Source organism: Excalfactoria chinensis, chromosome 5 (genome assembly GCF_039878825.1).
Source record: "Excalfactoria chinensis isolate bCotChi1 chromosome 5, bCotChi1.hap2, whole genome shotgun sequence".
Lineage (NCBI taxonomy): Eukaryota > Metazoa > Chordata > Aves > Galliformes > Phasianidae > Excalfactoria > Excalfactoria chinensis.
In genome coordinates, this window is record NC_092829.1 from 5,462,128 (window position 1) to 5,487,501 (window position 25,374).

General features: G+C 41.9%; 1 protein-coding gene and 1 long non-coding RNA gene across 9 annotated transcripts in view; one reads left to right on the forward strand and one right to left on the reverse strand.

Moving 5' to 3' along the window:
- Positions 1-25,374, forward strand: part of HIF1A (hypoxia inducible factor 1 subunit alpha) — a 26,872-nt gene continuing 1,498 nt past the window's right edge. The window contains exons 1-14 of one of the 7 annotated variants that reach the window (XM_072339375.1): positions 1-243; positions 12,801-12,991; positions 13,337-13,482; positions 13,582-13,666; positions 16,450-16,562; positions 17,654-17,856; positions 18,642-18,748; positions 18,935-19,082; positions 19,761-19,981; positions 20,170-20,450; positions 20,951-21,073; positions 21,250-21,641; positions 22,451-22,559; positions 25,194-25,320. In XM_072339375.1, coding sequence (XP_072195476.1) covers positions 209-243; positions 12,801-12,991; positions 13,337-13,482; positions 13,582-13,666; positions 16,450-16,562; positions 17,654-17,856; positions 18,642-18,748; positions 18,935-19,082; positions 19,761-19,981; positions 20,170-20,450; positions 20,951-21,073; positions 21,250-21,641; positions 22,451-22,559; positions 25,194-25,320 — 2,281 coding nt within the window. In that variant the 5' untranslated portion in view covers positions 1-208. Of the gene's footprint in view, positions 244-563; positions 836-1,172; positions 1,407-12,800; positions 12,992-13,336; positions 13,483-13,581; positions 13,667-16,449; positions 16,563-17,653; positions 17,857-18,641; positions 18,749-18,934; positions 19,083-19,760; positions 19,982-20,169; positions 20,451-20,950; positions 21,074-21,249; positions 21,642-22,450; positions 22,560-25,193; positions 25,321-25,374 lie in introns of those variants that run through there. The other 6 variants (XM_072339370.1, XM_072339374.1, XR_011903922.1 and 3 more) reach the window with 6 other exon arrangements.
- Positions 17,717-25,374, reverse strand: part of LOC140253633 (uncharacterized) — a 13,292-nt gene continuing 5,634 nt past the window's right edge. The window contains exons 1-3 of one of the 2 annotated variants that reach the window (XR_011903923.1): positions 19,676-19,790; positions 18,516-18,635; positions 17,717-17,841 (exon numbers count right to left, since the gene is read on the reverse strand). This is a non-coding gene — a long non-coding RNA (uncharacterized lncRNA). Of the gene's footprint in view, positions 17,842-18,515; positions 18,636-19,675; positions 19,791-25,374 lie in introns of those variants that run through there. The other variant, XR_011903924.1, reaches the window with a different exon arrangement.

The window sequence follows — 25,374 nt, forward strand, 5'->3', positions numbered from 1 at the left end:
GCCCCGCGCCGCCCGCCCGCCCACAGCCGCCGCCGCGCCCGCCGCCGCCGTCCGCACCTCCCCGTCCGGCGCAGGCCCACGGCGCCTGCCCCGATGCTGTGAGGCCGCGCGGCCCCAAACCCGGCCCCTCGCCGCCATCTCCGCGCCCCTCGGCGGCCATTGGAGCCGCTCCGCCTCGGATCGAGCGAGCAGCAGCCAGGCCGCCGCCATGGACAGCCCCGGCGGCGTCACCGACAAGAAGAGGTACGGGACCGGGCGCTCCGCCCGCCGGCACCCCGCGCCGGGCCCCCTCCTCTCCTCCCCTCTTTCTTCCCTTCCTCTCCCCGCGCCTTCAGCCCGTCGCCCCGCAGCGCTCCGCTCTTTCATTCCTCCTCCTCCTCCTCCCGCCGCCGTCCACGTCGCCATTTTGTCGGCGGGGGGAGCTGGCCGAGCCCGCGGCCCCGCGATGTCGGGGGGTTCCCGTGTGCCGAGGGGGGGGGGAGGCGAGGAGCCGGGATGCGGCTCCGCTCGGGTTGAGGGGGGGGCGGCGCGGAGCGATGGGGTACGTTGTGTCTGTAGGAACGGTAATGGGAGTTAAAAGAGGGGGAAGAAGGCGCCGAGAGGGAGAAAGGGAAAAGGCGTGCGTTGGGCTCGGTGCTGAGGATGTGTGATGGTTTGTCCCCGAAGCTGCGGTTGTTTCCCGAAGGGAGGCGGGAGGGATGGATTTGCGCCTTGCGGGAGGCGGCCGGCGAGCCTTTCATCTCCTATTATGCTCCGGTTTTGTTCGGAAAGGGACGATTTCGGCATCTGGAGCTGAAGAGAAGCGTGGCGGTGGGGGAGGCGGCCGCCGAACAATGTGAGTTGGGGAGGATGAATAATTCACCGAGGATCGCGAGCTCAAATTAGACAGAGAGGGGAAATAAAGGCCGCGGAGCTTTTGTTGCACAGCGAAGTTATGGAGTCGGGGCGCTCAGGTGATGGGATCTTCCGATGGGGCGCTCCGCCAATGCGCTGTGCCGAGGATCGGATGCTGCGAGGGAGCAGCGCTTGGCTGTATTGACGGCGGGGCCCTTTCTGAGATGGGCTCTTTGCGCTGGTTTTCAAGGGTCAGCTGGGATCAGCGGGCAGTGTGGAAGCGGGGCTGGGGAGGAGCTGGCTGGCTGTTAAAATGGATGTGGAGCTTTGTGCTGAGCTACGGGGCTGGGAACGCTCTGCCTCTGTGCCGTACCTCCAGGACAGTGCCATCTCCGTGCTAATGCCACCGGGATGACGAGCTCTCAGCCCAATGGAAGAGCTACAGCGGGCCACCACTTTGTTTTTCCTACTCCGTGCTATTGAGAAGCCTCAGCAAATCGTGATAGCAGGGATTGTTTTGTGCTTTGGCCCCGTTTGGGGGCAGCTCTAGAGAGGAGCTTTGAGACTTTAAGGTGTTGTTCTTTTTTTTCCCCTTTCTGTCGCTGTTTTTCTTTGTCCTCGTGCGTTTGTTATTTTTCACTTTCTTTTCTGTCCCTCTTTGCTACTTTTTAATTAATTTATTTATTTATCGCAATCTCCTTATCCTGGAAGTAATCTGCTTTCTTCAGAATGCAAGAATCAGTATGCGTGGCTTATCCTACCCTTCCTAAAGGGAGGGCTTAAGAAGGAGCATTCGTTGTCTCCTGCTTCCCGTAGATGGAGTTCAAGATTGAGAATGTTTCTCATAAAGCAGTGAGGAGTGCTGAGGTTACCTCTGTTACAGGGTATGCTTTAATGTGAAACATAAAGCTGGGGTTGTGCTATGCTCATCCTGGGGCTGCGAGCCTGCAGTTGAGCAAAGATAGCAAAGTGAAAAAGGAAGGATGTGAGCTCAGCAGAGAACTTGTTGTAAATCCCAAGCGTTGCTCAAGAGCCTGAGTTGGTGGAGAAGGGTTTAGGTTTGACAGTGTTCTTGTTTGGAGTACCTGTGGGCAGAGCCCCCTCAGTCCTGTCCTTCGATGGGGAGGCTTGGATTGCAGACATGCACATGCCTCGCTTGCATTTGGGTGTTGATCTCTCAGTAGTTAGTGAAGCTCATTTGGGTGTTTATCTCTCCAGTAGTTAGTGAAGCTCATTGTTTGCTAATGATGTGCTGAGAGACACAGAAATCAGGAGTTTTGACCCTGTGTGTCCCTCATTCTTACATAAGTGAAATTCAGTCATCGCAGTAACTGGAAGCAGATTCACTTATGGGTTTGTGGCATGCATTCCTTTGGGTAGTTCCAAACTTCAGTCTCATTTGATTTCTCAAGGAATCTCAACACCCTCCCCCGCCCCGTGTGTATCAGCAGTGCCATTATTATGCATTGACAGTTGCTTGGATTTTAGCTATTCCTCAGTAATTGGAGTGTTTTTATGTGCTTCTCATAGTGTTCCCCCCCCTTGTTGCAAGGGCTTAGTTTGTCTCAGCATACAGAGCGAGTAAAACTGTGCTCTCGTGAGCTTTGTTTCCTTGTATCTACCATTTTATTCAGGTATAGAAGCTCGGTGACTTTCTCAGTATTCTTTCAGCAAACCCTTGGTTTCCCTCCACTCTGCACTGTGACACTTTGTTATTAGGAGAGGGAATCTCAAGGTTTTAAGTACATGCACCATGGAAGGTTACTTAAAAGCAATCTTGGTAACAAGCAGGTTTTTGAACTGTGTTCCCTCAAGAGCTCTGGGTCTTCAGGTGGTATAGATAGAGTATGGTGTAGGGTAGTGAGTTGAGCATCTGAGAAGCTGATAAAGCCTTTCAGTTTCTTGTAGGTGGGACTTGTATCATCTGGCATCAAAGAGGTTGATAGGAAAAAGCGAGGCTTTTCTGCTGTATCTCTGCCACTCAGGTCAGAGCCCAAACCTGCCCGAGGTGCCCGCTTTGGTGCTGCTGGCTCTGATCCTTAAACCTGCATGGGGCTGTGAGGATTTGTGTGCTGCTGCTTTCTGTCTGCATTTCTTTCAGCGCGGGTGGAACTGAGCCACCATGAATGGGGTTGAAAGCTAATACAAAAACCTTTTGTATGTATGATAACCGTGCCTTTCTGTGCTGGAAGAAGAGGAGAAAACTTTTTCAGTCTCCCTTAGAATTTCCCTGCAGGTATGGGGAGGGCAGGGTGGTTCATGGACTGCATGAAGTGGCTGTTCTTGCAGCTTTCTGGACTATTCTGGATAGTTTGGCTTCCCTTAGCACTTAAATAGCATTGCCAGAGTCGTCTCTTCTTTGCCTTCTCCTCAAACTCGAAGCGCCTTCACTAGAAGTGATCAGAATTCACTTTGCAGTGCCCACTAAAATGAAGGCAGCAGCGTAGTGCTGTGGCACTGCCTTCTGCTTTTCGAGGCACAGAACATGAGCAAAGGAGCAGCTGCGGAGGATTTGCCTGCTGTGGTTACTTAGTTTTGCACTGTTGGTGGTTTGGTTCGCTTTTGTCGGTGATGGTTTGGGTACCTGGTAGTGTGTTGGTGGGAGCAGCAGGAAGGGGCTTTCTGGGTTTTGTTTAGGAATGTTTGCTTTGTACTTTTAAAACAACCTCCCCAGCCACTCTGGTGGCACACTTATAGTGCTCTGCACTGAGTGGAGAGCTGTGGGGTGGGCATCCTGGGATGGCAAGGGGCTGCATGCTGATGCTGGCCTGGCAATTGGTGAGCTACTGATTTAAAGGTTGAGGTCTGATGTAGCAAATCTATCTTATCTCCTCCTCTGTGCTGGGCTTCCTTAGTTTAAGCTGAAGTTATGCTTAAGTATGGCATTTGTAAGCCCCAAGAAATGTGATTCTTTGCACGCTGCCACCAGACCAGAGATCAGAGAAGACCATACTGTTACTAATGTAACTCTACTGAGACATCTAACATTGTGGGTGTAGTTAGAGCTGCTTGTTCCTCCTCCGCATGGAGCGAAAGCAACTTGATAGACCTTTGTTCCCTCATATCCTTGAATTATGTGCCTGGAGTTTATAAAGCTGTTCCCAGGAATCAGATAGCTGATGGTGAAGCTGGGAGAAAGCAATTGAGCCGTTCACAATGCTATCTGTGTTGGCAGTGTTTTGGAGTAAGCACAAACTCTTCTGAAGCTCTTAGGAGTGTGCGTGTTCTCCTTGGTGTGTTTCTTATCTGAAAGCCTTGAAGACTGTTACTGAGCCTATGTAATAAAATAGGTTGCATTCTTGTGTGTTCGTGCTGCACAGGAATCGTGCTGCGCTGCTGTGTCTTAGGCTGGGTTTCAGCTGGGTTCTCATGACTTTTTCTGTGTGAGGGAACTTTGCATCATGGAAACCACTGTTTTTATGCACACGGTTTTGTACTGCAAGGGAAAAATGGTCAGTATTGTCTCATTGAGAGCTTGGCATTATAATATGCTAACCAAATAATTCTCGGGCATTGTTCAGTAAGGCCAGGTGGGAGGTATGGCCTGGCTCAGCGGTGGCATTAAGAGAGTAGTGAGATTTTCCTGATACTGCTCTTTTAAGGAGATGCAAATGCAGATCAGATCACAATGTGTTCTTTAAAAACAAAACACTTCAAAACAAAAACGAATCTTGCAAGAACTTCGGTGCCTCCTGTGTTGTTCACTGATGCCCAAAAGGAAAGAGGAATGTTCCAGATGACGAGTCATCAGCTCAAGCACTGCTTTTATCTTAACCTACACGGGTGTATAGGCAGGTGTTTACATGCCTCCAAAAATCCTAGGCAGTGCATGGAAAGAACATAGACCTTAATCATCTTTTCATGTTATAACAGCCCTTTCTCTTTCACATTTGAGAATTTTTTGGAGCCTCTTTCAAGAACCTTCTTTCATATAAGGGCAGGCAGAAGAATCTACTGAGTGTTGCTTGAAGATGGGAGATGCTTTGGGGTTTTGTGGCCTCAAGATGTATAGAAGTGGGCAAGGATAAGAGAAAAGCCTTTAGTGCACTTTATGACAGAAAACTCAGGAAAGATGCAGGTCTCCAAATGACGATTGGCCCTGAAGGCTGCTGGGGGCTTCCTCTACTTGGGATGTCTTGTCAACTTTCAGATAATTTTGTTTCAATTCAAAAAAGCTCTGGAGTGATTGGAAACATCAAGTGAATGCATGCCAGCATAAGTATATACATATATTTAAATGGAGTTTATATAGGTGACGAATGCTTCAGGGTTCTTTGATGTGGAGCCATAGCCTCAGTTGATGTAAATTAGCACAGGTTCATTGAAGCTATGCCTGTTCATACCAGCCTGATTTGATGCAAGATATCAGAATAAGTGCATTGATACAGATAAGTTGCATCATATTCACAATGTGGCACTTCTTTCTGCTGGAGCCTAATGATATTCAGACCTGTACAACAGTGTGGTGTTTTAAAATGTTGATGTATTTTTTTACCCAGACATCTGAAGTGTGTCGTCTGAAGCTGAAGAAACGGTGCTTTCAGGAAGATGCATTAGTAGTTCCTTTAAGGTAGCTAACACATAATAGATGTGTACATCTCAGGCCTTGTAGAGGAACTGTCAGTTCTGTTTAATTTGGTGTGGTATGAATGAATTCTTGTGAGGCGTTCAGAGGAAAAAATGTTCCTTGCTACACAAAAGTAGAGCCTGAATTTCTAGTGAAGAACTGACAAAAGTGAATCAGAGCTTGTGTGAAGCAATCTGTGCTCTTGTATTTACAACAGTGAAAGGTTTTACTGAACAACCCTGTGATTTACGAAGTATCCCTTTCAGTTCAGTTTGTAAGAATCCTGGAAGTGCTGCCTGAAAAAGCTGACCCATCTTATTTACCAGAATGCATCACTAAACCGAAAGCAGACTGATGGTGTTACGACAATCCTTACGTTTCAGAAAGGAAAAGAACGCCGAGGCCAAGAATCTTGTTTGTGAGATGATTTTGTGCTGCTCACAACTGGGAATAATAACTGCACTGTTATGCTGGAGGGGAGTTAGAGGTTGGCTTCCTCACATTTTCCCCATGCTTGCACCCACTGCAAGAGGTGGGAATATACTGCAAGGAGCTGAAGACTTGAAGCAATCTGTGTCAAATATAAAAGCTGTGCAAACAGGGCGCTGTAAATGGAAGTGATTTAGCTGCTGATGAACACGTTCAGTGCTTGGTTCTTCAGAAGGGGCTTTTCTCTTGCAAGCTGTTGACCGTGCAGCTGATATCACCATAGGGTTTTTATCCTTGCTATTGATGGAAGCATTTTTCTTGTCTGCGGGTTCTTTATTCATATAGGAAAAATAAAATGTAATTTGTTTTGAAACCCTTTGACAATGAAATATTCTGTTAAGTGAAAGCAGGTGAAGAATGGAAACTGAAGAGAAGGGTAAGAACTTGTGTTAAAGCAATGAGGAAAGTCCTTTGGCCTCTGGTCCGAAAAGCTTGAATACAGTGCCATAGAATATATTTTTAAAACCCATGATTTAGACTGGAATTAGGTATTTTATCATGAGTCTACACCTGTCTGAAGACAGAGCAGTTCATAGCTAAAGTACTGGTAACTGGGAGCATGCTCAAGTGATGAACCCTTCTCAGGGATGTGTTTGCTGCTTTGTGTGCCTTGTGGAGGCCAAAGACATTAACAGCAAGAGTGCTGAAGGGAGGAGAGCCCTCGGAGGGCAGTTCTGTCAAGCCCGTGTCCAGCCATCTTCTAACAGTAGTGTTTTTTCTTTAATAAGAAGTAACTACTGTGCATCTTCCACCCTGAAGGATGGAACACAGCACTCATTAAAGAAAAAAGAGGCCGCCTTCCAAAAAAAGCCAAATGACTTAGTTGCAAAAAAATCATAATTTTCTCACAAACAGCCATTCTGTGCCATATGGTTATTTTTATACAGTAAACTGCTGTGCGGAGTGAAAATATCAGTGTATTACTCAGTGTAGTAAGACACAGCAGAATCACTTCACCATGCTCTTAATTAGAAATACTAATTTTGGAAGCTTTTACCTTCTTGCACTTTCTAAGCAGGGAGGTGGGAAGGTTTTCAGGTCACTTTGAGGCCAAGCTCAGGTGATGGATTATCTTGCATTCTGGGTTCAGGAGTGTCAGGCTCTGCTGCTGGCTGTCATGCACCACAGTCTGCCTCTTTGTAGAATGAGCTGTAGGGGTCCCTGCTCATTGCAGGGGAGCTGGGCTAGATTACTTTTAAGGATCCCTTCCAATACAAACAATTCTGTGATTCTATTATTTGTGGTCTTGAGAGTGAGACTTCTTAGTGTGTAGTTCATCATGTAGCTCGGTGAACTCGTCCATGAGAGCCAGTCCTCACTTTGCAAACAGCAGTAGATTTTGAAGGCAGTGCTCATTCAGAATGCCTGTACTGCTGTAGCTCATTCAGTTCCAGCTGCCTGCTTGCTGTCTGGCTCTCTCAGTGTGCTTTTCAGTCAGGGTTTTTTGATGGTGTTCGAATTATGGTCAATGCCTGTAACCACCCAAATGCAAGAAAACACTTCAAATTGCTTTGTCAGAAAGTACAAAGGAATGAAATTTAACCAATGGTTTGCATATAGAAGCACTGACTCTGAGCTTTAATGTTACACTAGAGTTTGCAGTTAAATCTTTTTAAAAATCTGTTACCGTACTTAAATAATAGATATTTTCCTTGTTAGATTACTGTGTTTTAAGTTAATTAATTCATAATAAGTAAGGCTTTTATCTACAAGGTCACATGCTTGTGACTACACACCAGATTAAGGTGTCGGATTGCTCTCACAAGAACCCTACGTGGATTACAAAGTTAATGGGTAAATAAAATGGGCCATAGTGGCAAAAGTAGTGAGCTTTTAAAAAGCAAGTTAGGTAAAAGCAAGAAGAGCTGAAGCTGTAGCACAGAGCTCATTGTGGGCCGAGAGATGGTTGGAGTTCTGGAGCAGGAAGGAGCAGCCCTTCCAAACCAACTGGAACAAAAAATTCTGGGAAACCTGCGTGCAAATACAGTTCCTGGAAAGCTCGTCCCTCGCTGTTTGCAACTGAAAATTCAGACTTGGCCTCGTGTTGGTGAGCACAGGCTGAAGTTTCTTCCCTTTGCAACCAGGAGGAGGTTTGGATGCCGGCAGTGAGCACTCCTCAGGCAGGTGTGTGTGGTGAACGCTGTCCTCCGACCAGTTTGCTCTATGCCCTGCTGCCTGCATTTCCTCCGGTACAACAGCACAGATGGCAGCTCCCTCTCAAGCCACCGTGTGCCTGGGCACCTTCAAGGGACAGGGAGTTCTGAGGGGAAAAGGGGGAAAAACGGGCACATTGCCTGTGTGTGTGCTGGGTGGGAGATGAACAAGTGTTGTTTGTGCGCTGTGGTTTAGTCAATACATCAGTAACTTTCCATATGTTTAACTGACTGGATTTGAGTGGTGTGCTTTGCTTACGTTTTGAATTGTTTTTCCTAGGAAGGCCTCTTTCAGGAAGTAGAATTATGCTGCTTTAAATTTCTCTGGTAGGCTTCTCTGGGACTTCTTCCCATGGCAGAAGAATTCAGTAAGCACTGTGCCTTGCAGCCCTGAGCAAAATCAGACTAGCAGACAGTGAAGGAAAAACAAATAACTGCATGCTCAGTGCAGTTGAGTTTAGCGCAGCTGTAATATGGTTTTTGGCAGCCTGTGCCTTTCCAGTCAGCTTGTATCCAGGGGCAGGTGAGAGCTGTTGGTGCGGCTGAGTGGTCATGGTGGGGTATGGGTGGCTGTGAGGAGTGACCTGCCATGACCTGAATCAGGAAAGATGAGGCTTGATGAATTAACACGTGCACAATAGCTATTTTACAGGGGAATTGAGAACACCTATGGAGTAAAAGTCTGAGCAGAGAATCATTAAGTTACTATGTATGAATGTGCAGCTAGAAAGGATAGAAAATAGCAGCAGCAAAGCAACCTATGGGGTAAAAAGAGAAAAAGAAAACTGTGTAATACTGTGTATACAAGGTAACATTTTACATGAGGTAATGATGGTAACAGTGTTCATGTGGCACATGTTTCAAGACCCGCTGTCCATTGACCAATTTTTAATCTTGTTAATGATTTTTTTATTTAAATGTATTGGTTACTAGTGGCATTTTCCAGGGTTCTTCTAGGTCTTGGAAACTGGTCTTATGTAAGGAGGAATGTGGCTGTGAATTAGTGGGTTGTGGGGTCTTTGAGATGATTTGGTGAGCAATTCATCAATATATAGCAACATATAAGAAAGATGATCTGGCCCAAATAGTCCGCATGGCCTTACTTAGAGGAACTGCACATCCAGGTGCGGAGGCTGTGCTGATGTGTAGCTGGTGCAGGTGATAATTGCTGGTCCAGATCTTGCTGCAAAAGCCTGCTGTAAAGCTTTGTTTATATTCAGGGTGCTGTATTTTAAAGCCTCTCTCATCTGAGGGCAGTGAGTGGAAACCTGAGTAATGTCCTTCAGCTGCAGTGAAACCTGGTGGTGAAATATGGTTTTGCTTTGCATGTTCAGCTCTGGTGACTTCTGGAACTCAGCTGTTTGTTCAGCTATTACATGCAAACATCTTTTACATAGATGTGCAAAGAATTGGTTCTAGAATTGTCAGTGAAGCACTGTTTTCTGTGTATATCCTGCATTAGATTGCTTTCTGCTTCTGTATTCCATGGCTAGAAACACAAAATGGAAATGAATGTCTGGCAGTGAAATCAGGCAGGAAACATCATACCTGAATATGCAGGCAATTTCCTGCCTTCCATGGGCATTCCTGCTGTTTTCATTGCACGTATGATCCCCCTCTTCAACTGTGATGATCTTCTGAAGCTTTAGGTGCTTTCATGTGCGACAGGCCGGAGGTTATGATAGACATCTTAAGTTTTTGATGCTGATGTTAATCAGAACTCGGGTTCCTGTTGCTCTTGCAGCATTGTATTTCTGTTGTTAAGATGAAGGTTTTTAAACGTAGGCACTGTGGAAAACCTCTCTTAAATTAAATAATTTATTCAAACCAATTTTGAACTGCTTCGCATTTTATTGTTTAGAGTTCCCTTCCTTGAGCTCCCTTTTATTCGAGCTGAGAGAGCTCGCTTCAGAAATGTATTTTCTTTACAGGAGTTAAACATCCTTTAATTGACTACAGTGACATTTTCTGGCAGCTACACAGAATGCTTTTTCATTGACTTTGTGCAACTGGAAGTGACAAAGCTTTGATTTGCAACAGCAGAAGGGTTTTTTGTTTTTTGCTTTCTTGTATTTGGTGACATCCCATGTTGAGGCAACTCTGACTTCACTTGGTAATTAAACTTCATTTCTGAAAGACCTTTTCCCCATTAATTTGATCCATTAAAGAAATGCTCTTTCAAGCTGGAGGTTAATCTTCCCATTTAAATTGCTGGGTTTTACCCAGATTAGTTACAGCTTAGTTTTCAACAACAGCTAAAAATAGTAAAGTGTTCTGCTGTACAGTTTAAATGTCTATCTATAGTGGTAGCCTTTCTTTTAAGGAAATATATGGTAAGAGGGAGACCTGGGTCTGCTGCTGGGACATCACTGTTACAAACACTTGGGTTTTCCTTAAGTTTTGCCCATTGTAATGCTGGGCTTCTGCAAGCTGTGCTCGATTCACTTGCTCTGGGTTTCATTTTTAACAGCAGCGCTGTGAGCTTGATTTGGGCAATATTCAAGTCAGTAATCAGAAATTTAAGGGCCTTGAAGAGTTCTGTCTTCTCTGTTGAAATCTGTGCTGAGTGTCCTGAAACCAAACAATAAGAATCCAGCTGAATTTTTTTCAAGAACATGGAGCTTTCAGAGAGAAAACAAGTGTGTGTTAAAGGACTATTTCCATCTCTTGCATTGCTCTTCATATAGTTTCCTTTTTACTTTTGAGCCTGACAAATGCTCAGACTTGAAATACACAGCATTATTGCGAAAGCACAAGGTAAAAAGCGCTGTCTGCAGTTGAAAGGGAAGCCATAGTAAAGCTCTGGCATCCATGCCAATGGGAACCAATTACTTCGAATAATTCTATAGTGGAAGGAACCGTTTGCAAGTGAAGGGATCTTGAGTGAGTAACTAACAAAAGAAAACAGGAGGTATAAAGGTGAAACTGTTTAAGGAAGCATAATGACCTGTATTACTTCTGTCAGTGGCAAAACCTCTGGTCATAAAAAAAGGACAGAATTGTGAATGGTTTTTCACCTCCACCCTTAGTTTTCCACTGAGAAAAGATACTCCAGGTCCAACTCCGGTAAGAAATGTTGAATCCATTCAGTTTTAAATAGCTGTATTTATATGTATGTATAGTATTCTTTCAGCACCATTAAAGCTCAGGCTTCTTGTAGTGACTTTCAGGATATACCTGTACGTCCCAGGCCTTGGGATTCTTAGGCCAAGATATTCATTTCCCAGTCTTCAGGTTGTGACTGAATGCAGAGAGATCTGCAAGATAAGAGAGATCACCAGTTACTTCATGCTGTACTTCTGAGGAGCACAAGCTGCGGTCACAGAAACTGATAGACTTAGGAAATTTTACTAAGCTACCCATCCATTAGTTATCCAAAGGTCTCAATTTGTTGGAAAAATCAAGTTAATTTCACAAGGAATTCTAATGGCTTACTTGGTCTTTAAAACAACTCTTTAAGCTTCCTTAATATTTCAAGGCATTCATGCTTGCATGGTCAGCCCTGAAAGCGTGATCACTTGGATATTTCTGCACAAACTAAGCAGGTTCTCTGGCTGTTGCAAGTAGCACATGATTTATGCATATATTTAACTGCTTCCATTGAATCTGGTTCCTTCTTTCCCTGGTAATATCAGCTTGTGAGTCACTTTCTTTGGTCACTCGTGGCACCTCTCCTAAGGTGATGTGCTAATTAAAAAGTGAAATTATTTTTGCACAGATCCACAGACATAGCAAGGATCATTTGAATGGTCTACTGCAATTAGCCAAGTGTCATTCCTAAACTGTAGTAGCAAATATAATACAATATAACAAAGGTCTGTTTTCTGCCATCTTCGATTAGTAACATTTGATCTCTTCATGATGATGTTCAGAGGCACCTGCTTTGAATTACAGCTGCAGTACTTACAGAGATACATTTGTCCTTAGTGCAAGTAAATGGAGAAAGGAGGATCTACTGATCAGTACAACTGTGTTTGGTATCTCAAGTACGTGCAAAAAGAAGACAAGATGCCTTCAAAAGATATATGTATATACACACAATGCAAAAGCATAATGTATTACTTTCCATAGTCTGTTTAAAAATAAAAGCACATTTAACTGCAGTGACCTAATTTCCACTGATGTGGGCACCGGGAGAAGGGACAACTATTGGCATTATTGAATGGCTGAGGATCATGGTTGTTTTTCTGCCTGCTGCTAGTGAGCCGTCCTTTGCTTGGTGTGTTTGGGGGAGGCAATGGAAGAGGATACGCAGGGATAAGAGAAGTGGGAAAGGGACTTTTCCAAACACTTGAAAGGCAGGACTCCTGGTGGTAAATTTGCTTATCTGACCTGTTTGGCAGGCTCTGTAAGGATGATAGCTTAAGCATGTGAGGGATGAGGTGGTATAAAGGGAAGAAATTGGAGAGTGTAAATAGTATTACTAGAGCATCACAGTGGATATAAGGTAAGCTGTAGCATTTTAGGGGGACGTTAGGGGGTTAGTGGGGAAACAGGTTTTGGAGGCTAGGGAGGCAGAAGTCAGTGTTCAAGATAAGGACTGAAAGAACTGTTCTAAAGAACTGACTTTTTATGGTTCTGCATCTAATTCTGGCAGAACAATATGCACAGAACTGTATTTAAACGTGTAAATTGAAGTTCGAACTTATTCAACTTCAGTAACTGGTTAACTGGCTATGGGGCAGCTTAGTCCGTTTGACATTTAACTTACGGTAATTTTGTAGCTTTTATATTAATCCCAAACTTTTTAAATACAGGATTAGTTCTGAACGCAGGAAAGAGAAGTCAAGAGATGCAGCCAGATGCCGAAGAAGCAAGGAATCAGAAGTGTTCTATGAACTTGCTCATCAGCTGCCCCTTCCGCACACTGTGAGCGCCCACCTCGACAAGGCCTCCATTATGAGGCTGACCATCAGCTACCTGCGCATGAGGAAGCTGCTGGATGCTGGTAAGTGCAGAACTTGTCAGCAGAACTTGGCAAGGGGCTGGATGTATATTGAGGAAGAAGATATTTCTGAATCAGACAGTGGTTTAAAAGACATTAATAGCATTTTTGTCAGCTAGACTTTCCTTAAAGTAGAAAGCTTACTGGTGGATGTATGAAAGCAATCTCACTCTGAGATTCCTGATACCCTTCTTAGACCTTGAATTTAACTGAGCGCTTAGATAAGTAAATGATGCTTCTTTGGGACATTCCTGCAAGATTGGCTCCTTGCAGACTGGTGCCAGAAGTCATTTCTGATGATAAGAATGATTGATATTTACTTGAATAAAAATGTATGGTCTCTTGTAGGTGAGCTGGAGACAGAAGCCAAAATGGAGAAGGAACTGAACTGTTTCTACTTAAAAGCCCTTGATGGATTTGTTATGGTGCTTTCTGAGGATGGGGACATGATTTACATGTCTGAAAACGTGAACAAGTGTATGGGACTCACTCAGGTGAAATATTGACATTTCCTAAGACTGTTTCACTTCTGTAAAAGTTGTTACCTTTGTGTATGTGTTAAGTTAGACACCTGTATACCTCTTATTTTGCAGTTCGATTTGACAGGGCACAGTGTCTTTGATTTCACTCATCCATGTGACCACGAAGAGCTGAGAGAAATGCTTACACACAGAAATGGTGAGAAGAAACAACAATCTCTTTAATTTACTTACGGATAGTTCTTCTTGGCACTGGTATAGTTGGATATCTGCCCAATAAAGGCATAAAGAGAACAAATTGGTATGTTTTTCTACTTGGATCACAATGTTAGTCTCCCAGAGATGCTAACAGATAAAGCCAGAATGTTTTGGAAATGTCCTAATTGTAGGGGACACAAGAGTTCCTTAGCACTCTTTAATCTAGAATGAAATTAATGGCTGAAAATTATTGAGGGTTGAAAGAATTAGCATGTGTACGGGAATGAAATGAGTTTAGATGTAAGTTGGGTGAGAATGATATGGAATGATCGCTATAGAAAAATGCAGAGACATTGAGTTGATATGTCTGTCTTGGTCTCAGCCTGTACAGGATGACTGAAAAGCAAATGGTTTCTTTCAGAAACTTGTGGTGCAAGATTTAGTATGTAGAGATGATGAGGACACAAAAAAATGAATTGGGTAGTGGTCTTACAGCTATCGAGTGCTCTTTCCTTGGATAAGAATAGAAAAAGAACACTTGGAAAGCCTCATAAAGCAACTGTTAATTCTGGGCTTTGGGATTTATGCTTCGCTGCACCTTTTAATTGGTGCGTGAAATTGGTATCTTTTCAGATTTCAGACTTTTTCTTTCTCCATGTAAGGGAATAGAACACTGTATTCACATATGCTGTACACTCTGGGATTTAACAAATGCCCATGAATTACTGCCTTTAAATCTTCTGAAGGTTTGTTAATGACTATAAAGACTTGGCAACATGCATGCCTCCAAACAAATCTTCTTTACTCGCTCGTAATAAAACTAAAATTGGACCTCTCTAATTCCTGTTTCATCAAACAAGAGGGTTATGTGAACATCAAATCTAGATAGCAAATAATTACCACATCGTTAGGACTGACCTCTGTTTTCCTGTATCACTGTAATTCCGTCTAGTTTAGCAGAAGCGACTAGATGTGGTATCACTGTGTTAAGGGCCCTGGCTTTGACCTTGTATGCGTTCTCTAAACTTCTCTGCTCCTAACACTGAAGCGTAGTTATAAGGCTGCATCAGACATCCTCCCTGCCTTTGTAATAAAATAATGCATCTGGAGGGACGTGGTATTACCCTAAAGCTGTGTAAAAGCTGCTCTGGTGCAAAAGCACATTCTTAAGCATCGTGAGTTTCATGCAGATGAACTGTAGCACGTCTAAATTGACCAGACTGGAATACAGTGTCTGGAAAGCATTATTACAAAGTCTGTTTTGCAAATGAAGCTAGCAGACAAAAGTCTACATTGCACTACTAATACACTTTTATATTTATTAGCATCCCCAAGTTGCATTCTACTGCACCTTTACATCAGTGGAATGATTTTGATTTAGGTATTAAATAATCCTCTTGGGGATTGTGCAGGTGCAAATGAATACAGCTCTGATGGGCAGAAACTGAACTACGTTCTGGTTTTCTGGGAGGCTGTGTTTTAACTTTCCAAGATGGCTGTTATAAGAATATTGTCCAGTGTTAAATGAGACTGGATAAAATTCCTCTGCCTTTTATAGCTGCTTCTCAAAGCAGAGCCCTCAGCATCAGCATTTAATAGCAATGACATTTTGATCTTCAGCTATGAGTATTTAGATTGGTTTAGTTCTTTTAGAAACACACCACGAAATAAGCTATGGTTATTTCTTTGAACTCCACGTTATTTTTCTTCCCCTTCTTTTGAGGATGTAGGCTTGTCCCCATTAGTTTTTGCACCTGCAAGCAATAGACAAAGCAGTGTAGTGGCTGTTATCTGTAGTGTACTGTTTTCTGATGATTTCTGTCAAGCTGGTAGTCTGGACTACCAAACTAATTTCATTGCAACTGCTGTCTGTGTGGGACAGCCAAACCATTATAGAAGCTCAGATCAGAAGCAAGCTCACATGTTCTGAACTTCCATGCTGTATTCTAATTTGGTCCCCACTCTAAGCATCCCTCTGCAAGATTGCTTTGTTCCACACCTTCTTGTCGTAGCTGCTTTATTGCCTTTGTCTGCACACAGCTGAGCTGCTTGCAGCATTCCTGATAGGATCAGTATGTTTTCTGTGCCCAAATTAGGCTGTTGGGTTTTTGAATAGCTGAGCCAGTAATTGACTTTGGAGGGTTCTCCTCTGTAAAAACAAAAAGAGATAATCTAGGGCCTGCTGTTAGCAAGCAAGACTAAAAAGTTAGTACTGCTAATATTGATTTGTATCAGAATTTCTTCACTTCTTTCAAGAATGCTAATAGCATGTTTAAGAACCCAGTGCCTGCTTACTCTTGAGTATTCCCATGGTGATTTGCATTCTCAGATGTGTTTAAACAGCCGAGCTATTAATTCACAATTAAAAAACTTAAAATGCTGTAGACTTGAAGAGATACAGGTATACAGGTCCTAAGCATCCATGAGTTCTGATTTAATGCAAACCAGCCCGAGGTGCTTCTCATCCTGTATGTGCTTTCCTTGACTCCTGGCACAGTTTTAAAATATATTGCGTTTTCTGCCAGCCATCTTTCTCCTCAAATCTGGGATTGTCAAGTTGACAATAAGTATAATAATGATCTTAAAACATTGACACTTCTGTTTTCTCCCTTATTTCACAGCAAAACTCCCTCTGAAAAGCTTTATTAATTAGAAGTGCTCCTAGTTTTCAGTCTTTATTTTTCCTTAGTTCTGTGACAAGGGTGGTTGAGTTGTGGTTTTGTTTTAATCCATTCAGAGGATGATCCATGAGCTCAAGAACCGGTTACTCTTTCCTTTTGCTAGGTCCTGTGAAAAAGGGCAAAGAGCAAAACACGGAGCGCAGCTTCTTTCTCAGAATGAAGTGTACGCTGACCAGCAGGGGAAGAACAGTGAATATCAAGTCTGCTACATGGAAGGTAATGAATGCAAAGGGCTACATGCATGGGTTGGCAGCTTCCTCTTCAGATGTGTTATAACTTACTGTATTTCAACACTTTTCACTTAGTGTAACTTGAGGTTGGGTTTCAGTAAGTATTTAATGTAATGATCGTGCTTCAATATGCTGAATTTTAATGCAGAATACATCAGGGAGGTAACTGAAACAATGTTTAAAATTAGTTTTTCAAAACTCTGTAATTCTCCATTTTAAATTAGAGGTTATTCATTTGTTAGAAATTATAATTACTAAATGCTTGCGTAAAGCCGCCTCCTCTGAGGGAGAAATACCTGACGCCATTTATACTGATACTCCATTCCTTTTGATTCAGCTTTGCAAATCCGACAGTTGAGGTTCCTCTGAAGGACTCCTGTGTTGTTCTTTCTGAAGTTGCTGGCTATTCCTTTTTGTAATAGCTGGGACTAAAAGAGCCCTGTCTGATAAGTGTCTGAGATGGATGCATTTCCATGTCTTCCTTTAGACAGCCTTTTATTGTATAAAATGGCATCACAGTTAAAAAAAATCCTGTTTAACTTAAGCTTAGTTACTCTTGATCAAAGAACAACTTTTTTGCTGTACGCAAAATATTTCTACTTCAGATTTCTGTTTTTAAAAGGAGAAAATGAGAAAATGGAAACCTTCTCATCGTTTGAAGAATGCATTTGATTTTGTCTTCTAACATCACTTCTGCAGATCTAAAAGGGAGGCTGATACTATTAGCGTAACTCTCAGGCTGACATAGTAGGATGCCTATTTCTGAAGCAATTGCTTACCAGTGTAATTAGTTTAGCTTTCAAAGACATTGACAGGAATGCAGAAACTTCTGGCCTTGCTTCTGCAGACACAAGAGGAAGGAGCTGGCAGTGAATGTACTAACAGCCCGTGTAAGATGAGGAGAACTGGCTGTATTTTAACAATCAGTTCGAATGCACTCGTGTTCCTGCTGTTGATAACACTGAGCCTAGAGAGGTGGGGAAGGGAGCACTTAACTCTGTGTGCACCAATGGAATTGCATCTGTGTTGGCTGACAGAAAGCAGTCTGGTCTCTTTTTAAGTCTAACTGTCCCACAGGTTCTGCATTGCACTGGACACATACGTGTATATGACACATGCAATAATCAAACTCACTGTGGCTACAAGAAGCCTCCCATGACGTGCTTGGTGTTGATATGTGAACCAATTCCTCACCCATCGAACATTGAGGTCCCCTTGGACAGTAAGACGTTCCTCAGTCGTCACAGTCTCGATATGAAATTTTCCTATTGTGATGAAAGGTAAAATATATTCAGCTCTTAAAAGTTGCACTCATGTGAAGGAATGATTTGCAGGGGTTGTGTGTGTTGGCTGATGTGGGCCTCGTGCTCAGTTATCTGCAACAATGGAGTTGTCAGTGAGATGTTTTGGCTATCCTTTTTTTTTTTCTTTAATGTAAAAACGAATTTCTAATCAGTTACTGCAGTTAGATACAAAAGTATGTTAGTGCAGGTTACTTTCTGCCCTGTGCAGTAACTTTACCTTTCTTAGGCTGCTGGTGGTATGTATAACACGTGAATTTGGTGATGCTGTGCATAGAGCAGGGCCAGCCAGATGCTTTTTGCTAGTTAGTACTGCCCTCTAGGGGCTGTAGAAAATACTTCAAAAGCCAACAGTGAAGAGAATAAATCTGATTAATCATCTGTTTTAGTTGCATGGTTAAAACTGTTAAAGCATGTCTTTAGTTTATTATATTCTCATTTGTGTAAGCTGGATATTCTAGTCTGTAAGTAGCTTGTCTACTTTGAAGCAATAATGTCTAAAAAGCAGGGATTTACTTAATCCTGTCCATCACAGGACATGCTTTATAAATATTCAATGAGAAGTAAAATCCTATGGCTGCTGAAACGTCTCGTATCTTATTAAAGGAGCATTAGGAAAAAAAAAAAAGCATACTCACACTAAACCAGCATTGCTGGTAATGTTCGTGGATTCTTAAGTTCTCCGCGGATCTACAGACATATCCATATGCTCTTGTATTTGTGCTGCTCAATGTCTGCTCAGCAAATTTTCTCTTGTTCTAAAGAATTACAGAGTTGATGGGATATGAGCCAGAGGAACTGCTGGGTCGTTCAATCTATGAGTACTATCATGCGCTGGATTCTGATCATCTGACCAAAACACACCACGACAGTAAGTGAAAAAGATGTATTTAAAGCTCTCAAGTACAAGAAGTGAGATTGAGCACCAGGGGAAAGCCACAGAATAACAAGGGTTTTCCTTTTAATTGCAGATAGGAATCTGCAGAGAATACGTAGCTTAAAAAGTGATATATTTTTTTTCTGCCTGTAATTAAACTGATGTCCATTCTGGTTTTAGTGTTCACGAAAGGGCAGGTGACAACGGGACAATACAGAATGCTTGCTAAACAAGGTGGCTACGTCTGGGTTGAAACTCAAGCAACTGTTATATACAACACTAAGAACTCTCAGCCACAGTGCATAGTGTGTGTAAACTATGTGTTGAGGTAAGTTGCGTGGGAATTGCTATTTTTGTCATGACATTTTTTTTTGGAAGATTGAGTCAGGTTCATCTTTGACTTGCTGAGAATCTGGTCCCCATTCAGTATGCTACAGTGCTATCTGTTTTTCCTACCAATTAGCTTTTTACTTAGAATGCTGCTAGTCATAGGACTAGGATTTAAAAAAGACAATCACTTTGATGTAGTGATATCAGTGGGGAGATCTCTGCAGGCAAACAAGTATAGGACTGAAGTGTTATGGATTATCGTGGTAGAAGCATTTAAGAATTTGGGCACTGTAGACACCTAATTTTTGTCCATAGTCTGGAACAGTTATACTCGCTAGTAATTCTTAGTGATGGAGTCAGAGCAGCTGTAGTGGTATCTTATTTATCTTTTTCTTCCTTAGAATTCTTTCTACTGAAACCTTTAACTTAAGGCAGACTTTAAGTATTTTCCTGCGACAGTGGAATAGTTCTAAGTTAGTTTTTCACAGCTTTAGTGAACGTACCAGTATCAATCCATCAAGATATAGTACCTTCATTTAAAAGAAGACTTTTAAGGAAAGCCCCAAAGTTTGTTCTACTTCTTTTTCTTACTTTCTTGATGCTTTCGTGGCAACTTAGAGAATTGTGAAGGCCGAATTCTAGCTGGTTTTTAATCATCTTCCTTTCTGTCTGGCAGTGGAATTGTTCAGAAGGACTTGATATTTTCCCTTGGACAAACGGAGTGTATGCTGAAACCAGTGGAGTCTCCTGAAATAAAAATGACCAAAATATTAAGCAAAGATGACCTGGATGATACCAACAGCCTCTTTGAAAAACTTAAGCAGGAACCAGATGCTTTAACTGTGCTGGCTCCGGCTGCTGGAGACACAATTATCTCCCTAGATTTCAGCAGCAATGGTGGGTGTGTGTTTAAATTGGAGAGCATGCTAATTAGTAAAGTTTGGTATTTTGCAGTCAACTTTGGAAAATAACTTCCCACTTTCACTTGCCTAGTGATCTCTCAGCCACTGTTTAAAATTTAATGAGGTCCGTAGACACGCTCAGTATTTGTTACTTAGGTTGATGGTCTCTTTTAATTTTTATAGAGTCTGATGAACAACAATGTGATGAAGTTCCTTTGTATAACGATGTAATGCTCCCCTCATCCAGTGAGAAATTGCAGAATATAAATATGGCAATGTCTCCACTACCTGCCTCTGAAACTACAAAGCCACTTCGTAGCAATGCTGATCCTGCGCTCAATAGAGAAGTTGTATCAAAGCTGGAGCCAAACACAGAGACACTCGAACTTTCTTTTACCATGCCTCAGGTGCAAGAGCAACCAACCAGCCCTTCTGATGCAAGTACCAGCCAAAGTTCACCTGAGGTTAGTTACGTAATTTGGATACGCTGTCATTAAAATGTATGTGCTGTGTTGAGGCTTGTAGAGCAAATCTAGTCAAAGATGCACCCAAGGCATGAATTTAAAATTATTTCTAGGTTGTGACTTAGTTATGCTCACACTCTAAAGAAAAATACACTTTCACAGGGAGAATTAACTTTTCATGGAAGTGAGTCTTGCAAATATGTAGAATAGTACATGTGAAAGAAGAGCTTCAGATTGGTCTTCCTAGAAAAGGATGATTCAGAGTTGGCTGAACGGAAATTAGTTACAGTAAAGTACTGCACAGGCTACTTCTGTGTTCTAACTAATCAAGCGCTTCCCAAATAGGTAAATAAATGTGTATGTTTTCCTTTCCCATTTTAGTTCTGTGCAGCCATAGATTGCAATTCATTTTGGCATTCACACATATTTCAGATCTGTAGATACAATGCAAAATAACGTAACGATAGAAAGTTAAAACTGCACTCAAAATGTTTTCACAGCCCAGTAGTCCCAATGACTATTGCTTTGATGTGGATAATGACATGGCTAATGAATTCAAACTGGAATTAGTGGAGAAGCTCTTTGCAATAGATACAGAAGCAAAAAATCCATTCTCCACTCAGGTAATGTACATGAACTTGAAATTCTGTATCATCTTAGTGCTCTCGACATGCTTCTCATTTTGTTAAATGCTTCCAGGAACCTTATTCTTCTTTTACATAACGCTTTATTAAAAATAAATTGCAGAGCCATGAACTGAGATGTTCTGATGTAAGTTTTAACCTCTTATGTTCTCCAGGAGACTGATTTAGACTTGGAAATGTTGGCTCCTTACATCCCAATGGATGATGACTTCCAGCTGCGCTCCTTTGATCAGCTGTCTCCACTGGAAAGCAGTTCTGGCTCTCAAAATGCAGCCACCATTACCATACTTCAGCAGACTCAGAAACCATCAACGGCTGCTGATGAAATAAAACCAGTGGCAGAACGTGTGGATGATGTGAAGGCACTAATTGTTCCATCATCTCCTGTCCATGTAATAAATGACACGAGTAGTGCCCCAGCATCACCTTATAGCGGGAACAGGAGTCGAACCGCATCTCCAATCAGAGCAGGAAAAGGAACATTGGAACAGACAGAAAAATCTTGTCCAGGAGCACCCAGTTTGATAACAGTCACGCTGAACAAAAGGTATTTTAAAAGTGAAGCTCAAGCCCTACTATTTATTCAAGAAATTAGACATGATAACACTTTGAAATACTGCAACCGATGTACATTATCTTCAACGTTCTACCTCAAAGTAGACATTAATATTTAAATCCAGACCAGTTTTTTTATAGTAAGCTACTCTTATTTCTCAGCAGCTTTTTTGCAGTAGCCCTTTCATAAACATCTCATGCGACAGGCAGCTACTACATGCCAGCTGTGTTCATAATTTTGTTCTGCTCTTGTATGATGTATAGCCATCTAAAAAGACTGCAGCAGGCACTACCTACATGGTATTGCTGATGCTTTTCTTGTCACTTCATTGAGCTGAGAGGCATCCACAGTCTGTGCTACATGTACTGCTTTTAAAATTGGCTATAATTCATGATGGTGGAGTATGGCAAACGTAGCACGTATTTATGATGACCAAATTCTACAAAATCAGAACATCAGACCTTTAACACAGAAACTTTGTACACAAATACTCAGAAGATTTTTTTTCTCAATCTTCCCTCCTTTGTGTAGGAAATGAATTACTGAACTTTATGCTTTGTGGTTTGTTTGTTTTTTTACAGACTTTTTTTTTTTTGGCTAAAACTCATTCTGAGCTTCATAGAAAGATAAAATGCTAACATTTTCTATGTTCCTAGGCAATAACTGTTTAAATTAGTCAGTTACTAAAGAATACTAGTATAGCTCTTAAATTCAGTTCTGTCATATTGTATTTGTCCACAAACGAAGAATGGCTCGAGAACGGTAGAAACGTCTTAACAGCCTGAATCGATTTTTCTTAGATCTACTGCAATGGATGAAGAACTAAATCCAAAGATGCTAGCTTTGCATAATGCTCAGAGAAAACGAAAAATGGAACATGATGGTTCACTTTTTCAGGCAGTTGGAATTGTGAGTTTTGTTTTACCGTTTTAAAATATTCACTTTTAACCTTGCAATTTCTGACATGAGGCTTCGGTGCGGACTCCAGAGTTTAGCTGTTGGTGTGCAATGGAACCTTGGGATCAGAGATAACTGTTTGGGCATGAAATTCCCTCGTATATGCAAATACTGTTTTAGTTCTTTTACTGTCAGTTGTTTCAAAGTGCCCTCTGTACCTAAGTGGATTTCTTGATTAGATAGAAGGTATTTGTGAACATACATGCAAGGAGGCATGCTTCATTAGCAGAATATGCACAAATGTAAGGCAGAATTGTCGTGTTTATTTCACTTCCACTTTCACACTCAGTTTTCATACTCGTGAGTACCGGATGGTGTTCTTACACTTCTTATTCTTTCCTCTCTGAGTCTGAGGTTCCTGTTTTGAATTTGGTCAGATATCAATACCATCCCAACTACAGAACGTGAATTCATAGAATTTAGCAAACTTGCATTGCTACCACATGCGTTGTTTCTCTCGCTTGTGATTGCAAGCATCGTTGTCCATCTAAGCTATTCAGAAGGAATTCTGTAGGTATTCTAAGGCTTCTGTCACTTCATTGGCACTTTGCAACTTGTTACCTTCTGTAAGGGTATTTTGTCTCTACGATCTTTGATTCTTACTGTCATTTTTTTAGTAGCTTGAAATCTTGGGCTTTGCAATGATTTGCATCTCTCTTCTTGGTTTCATTGCAAATTCCCACTTCTCTTAAGTTTCTACATAATAAATTCCTGTTTTTTTTCCACTGCATCATAGCCTTTGACGTTGTTTCTCTAGCAGTCCATCCATCTCCTAGATGTAGTCATCCATCATGTCTTACAGTGCAGGGTTACTTGTCCTCTGAATGGTTCACTCATGCGAGAAGTCACTCTATGCAGTCTTAGCATCGCTGTCATCTGTGACAGCTGAGGAAGTATTCATACATCCATTCTTTATTTTTTGTTGCTATGGGGTTAGCAGATTTAAAACAACAACAAAACAACAAACGTATTTATGCTATTGGTCTTATTTGCTCAATGCTTTGCACTTTCATGCATGTTGTGCTGTTGCTTTCAGTAGCTCTTAAGAATTCACAGCTCTGCTACAAGTTTTATTGCCTTTTGTTGCCTTTCTCATGCAGTGGTGCTACGGCTGTGCTATAGTGTTGTTGATATGTATTTCAAAGTAGCAGAACACAAGCAGTTCCATATTAACTACTATAATGAACACAGATTTCCATGTTGAGAGCCTTTTTAAAGCATGCAAGTTCATATTTCACCCTTTGCTAAACCTTCTTTCTGTACCTGATGAGTGTTATAAATATTTTGACAGTTTCTGCATGGTCAGAAGCTGGATTTTCCACATAGTGGGGGGTCTTAGTGACATTATTATAAGCAGGTAGTTTTGTCATCTGGTTTCTCTCTCCAAAATGGATTTCTGAGTGTACAAACTAGGCCTTGCAGATGCACAGAAGAAAAAATTATATTAAATCCAGGCTTGTATCACACAGCTATTTGGGACTCTGCAAAAACTTGCCATGACTTCCTGGCTGTATGGAAGCACTATTAATTATTGAAAAGAGTGAAAATAATTGAAGACAAAATAACAACTTCAGGTTTTCTGGAAGATGAGAGGATTAGGCAAAGACAAGGTGTGCTACAGTAAGATTATGAAATAGTGATACAAATAGTTAAAGCAGAAAAAAGTGAGCTGTTTTTCTTCATATGGAGGGCTGCAATGCATTCACAGTAAGAGAACGGAACAAAAACCAGAGCAGGAACAATACCAGTGACTTATCTTGCTATGAATGCAGCTTCTGAGTTGTTTAACTCCTGTTACACAGCTGTCTTTTTTGACTTGCATGCATGTTTAATAACCTGAAAAGCTGTCCCTTAATGGCAGCATTCTTAAATACTTTTTCTTCTTTCCCAACAGTCAGCATTACTAATATGGCGAAATTTTGCAGATTCAACCCCTTGTTACTAAGATGGTGTTTTTTCCTTTCATCCCATCTTTGTTTCAGTCGTGGCCTTTTCTTATTATATGGAGCTTTCAAAAGCTTTCTGATCTCTCCATCTTGGATGCTGCCATCAAAAGAATATGCTAAGGAGCTGTTCTGCGATAGAATGGCTCCGGACTGCATTCCCCTTAAGCCTTAGAGATCAGATGGGTTTGGTGGCAACATCTGGTGCACAAGCAGAGTTTACAACTGAGTGAGGTTCCTGACTCTCCTGTTTACACTATTAATGCCAGTGCAGAAAACCATGAGACTCCAATGGAAAAATGTAATAGTTACTCGCATGAGAGCAGTGCTAATCAAATGGGTGTGTATGTGTACCTGTCCATGCTAATCTTCAGCCTGGTAGCTGGTGATAACCAGGATTCAGTAATTATTTTGTGCAAGGGAGGTAACCTCTTGAAATCTGATCCCATTTTTTATTTTTTTTTAAGTAATTGTTAAGGTTACTCTATTGGAAATATATTTGATCTCAATTCTGAATGAAGTCCACTGTAAACTGTAATAAAGCCACCATCAGTGACAGGGACCCCTAGTTTGGCAAAGGGATGCAGAAGGCTAAGCAAGGTGCACCATTCAACAAAGAAGTTTTTGTTTTACTTTCTCCTAGGGATCCTTATTCCAGCAGACAGGTGACCGTGGAGGAAACGCATCGCTTGCTTGGAAACGTGTAAAGGCGTGCAAAACAAACGGTCACAATGGAGTGGAGCAAAAGACAATCATTCTACTATCAACTGGTTAGTATCTTTAAAAAACAAAATGTATGTAGAGGGGGGCAGGGGCTGTGAAAG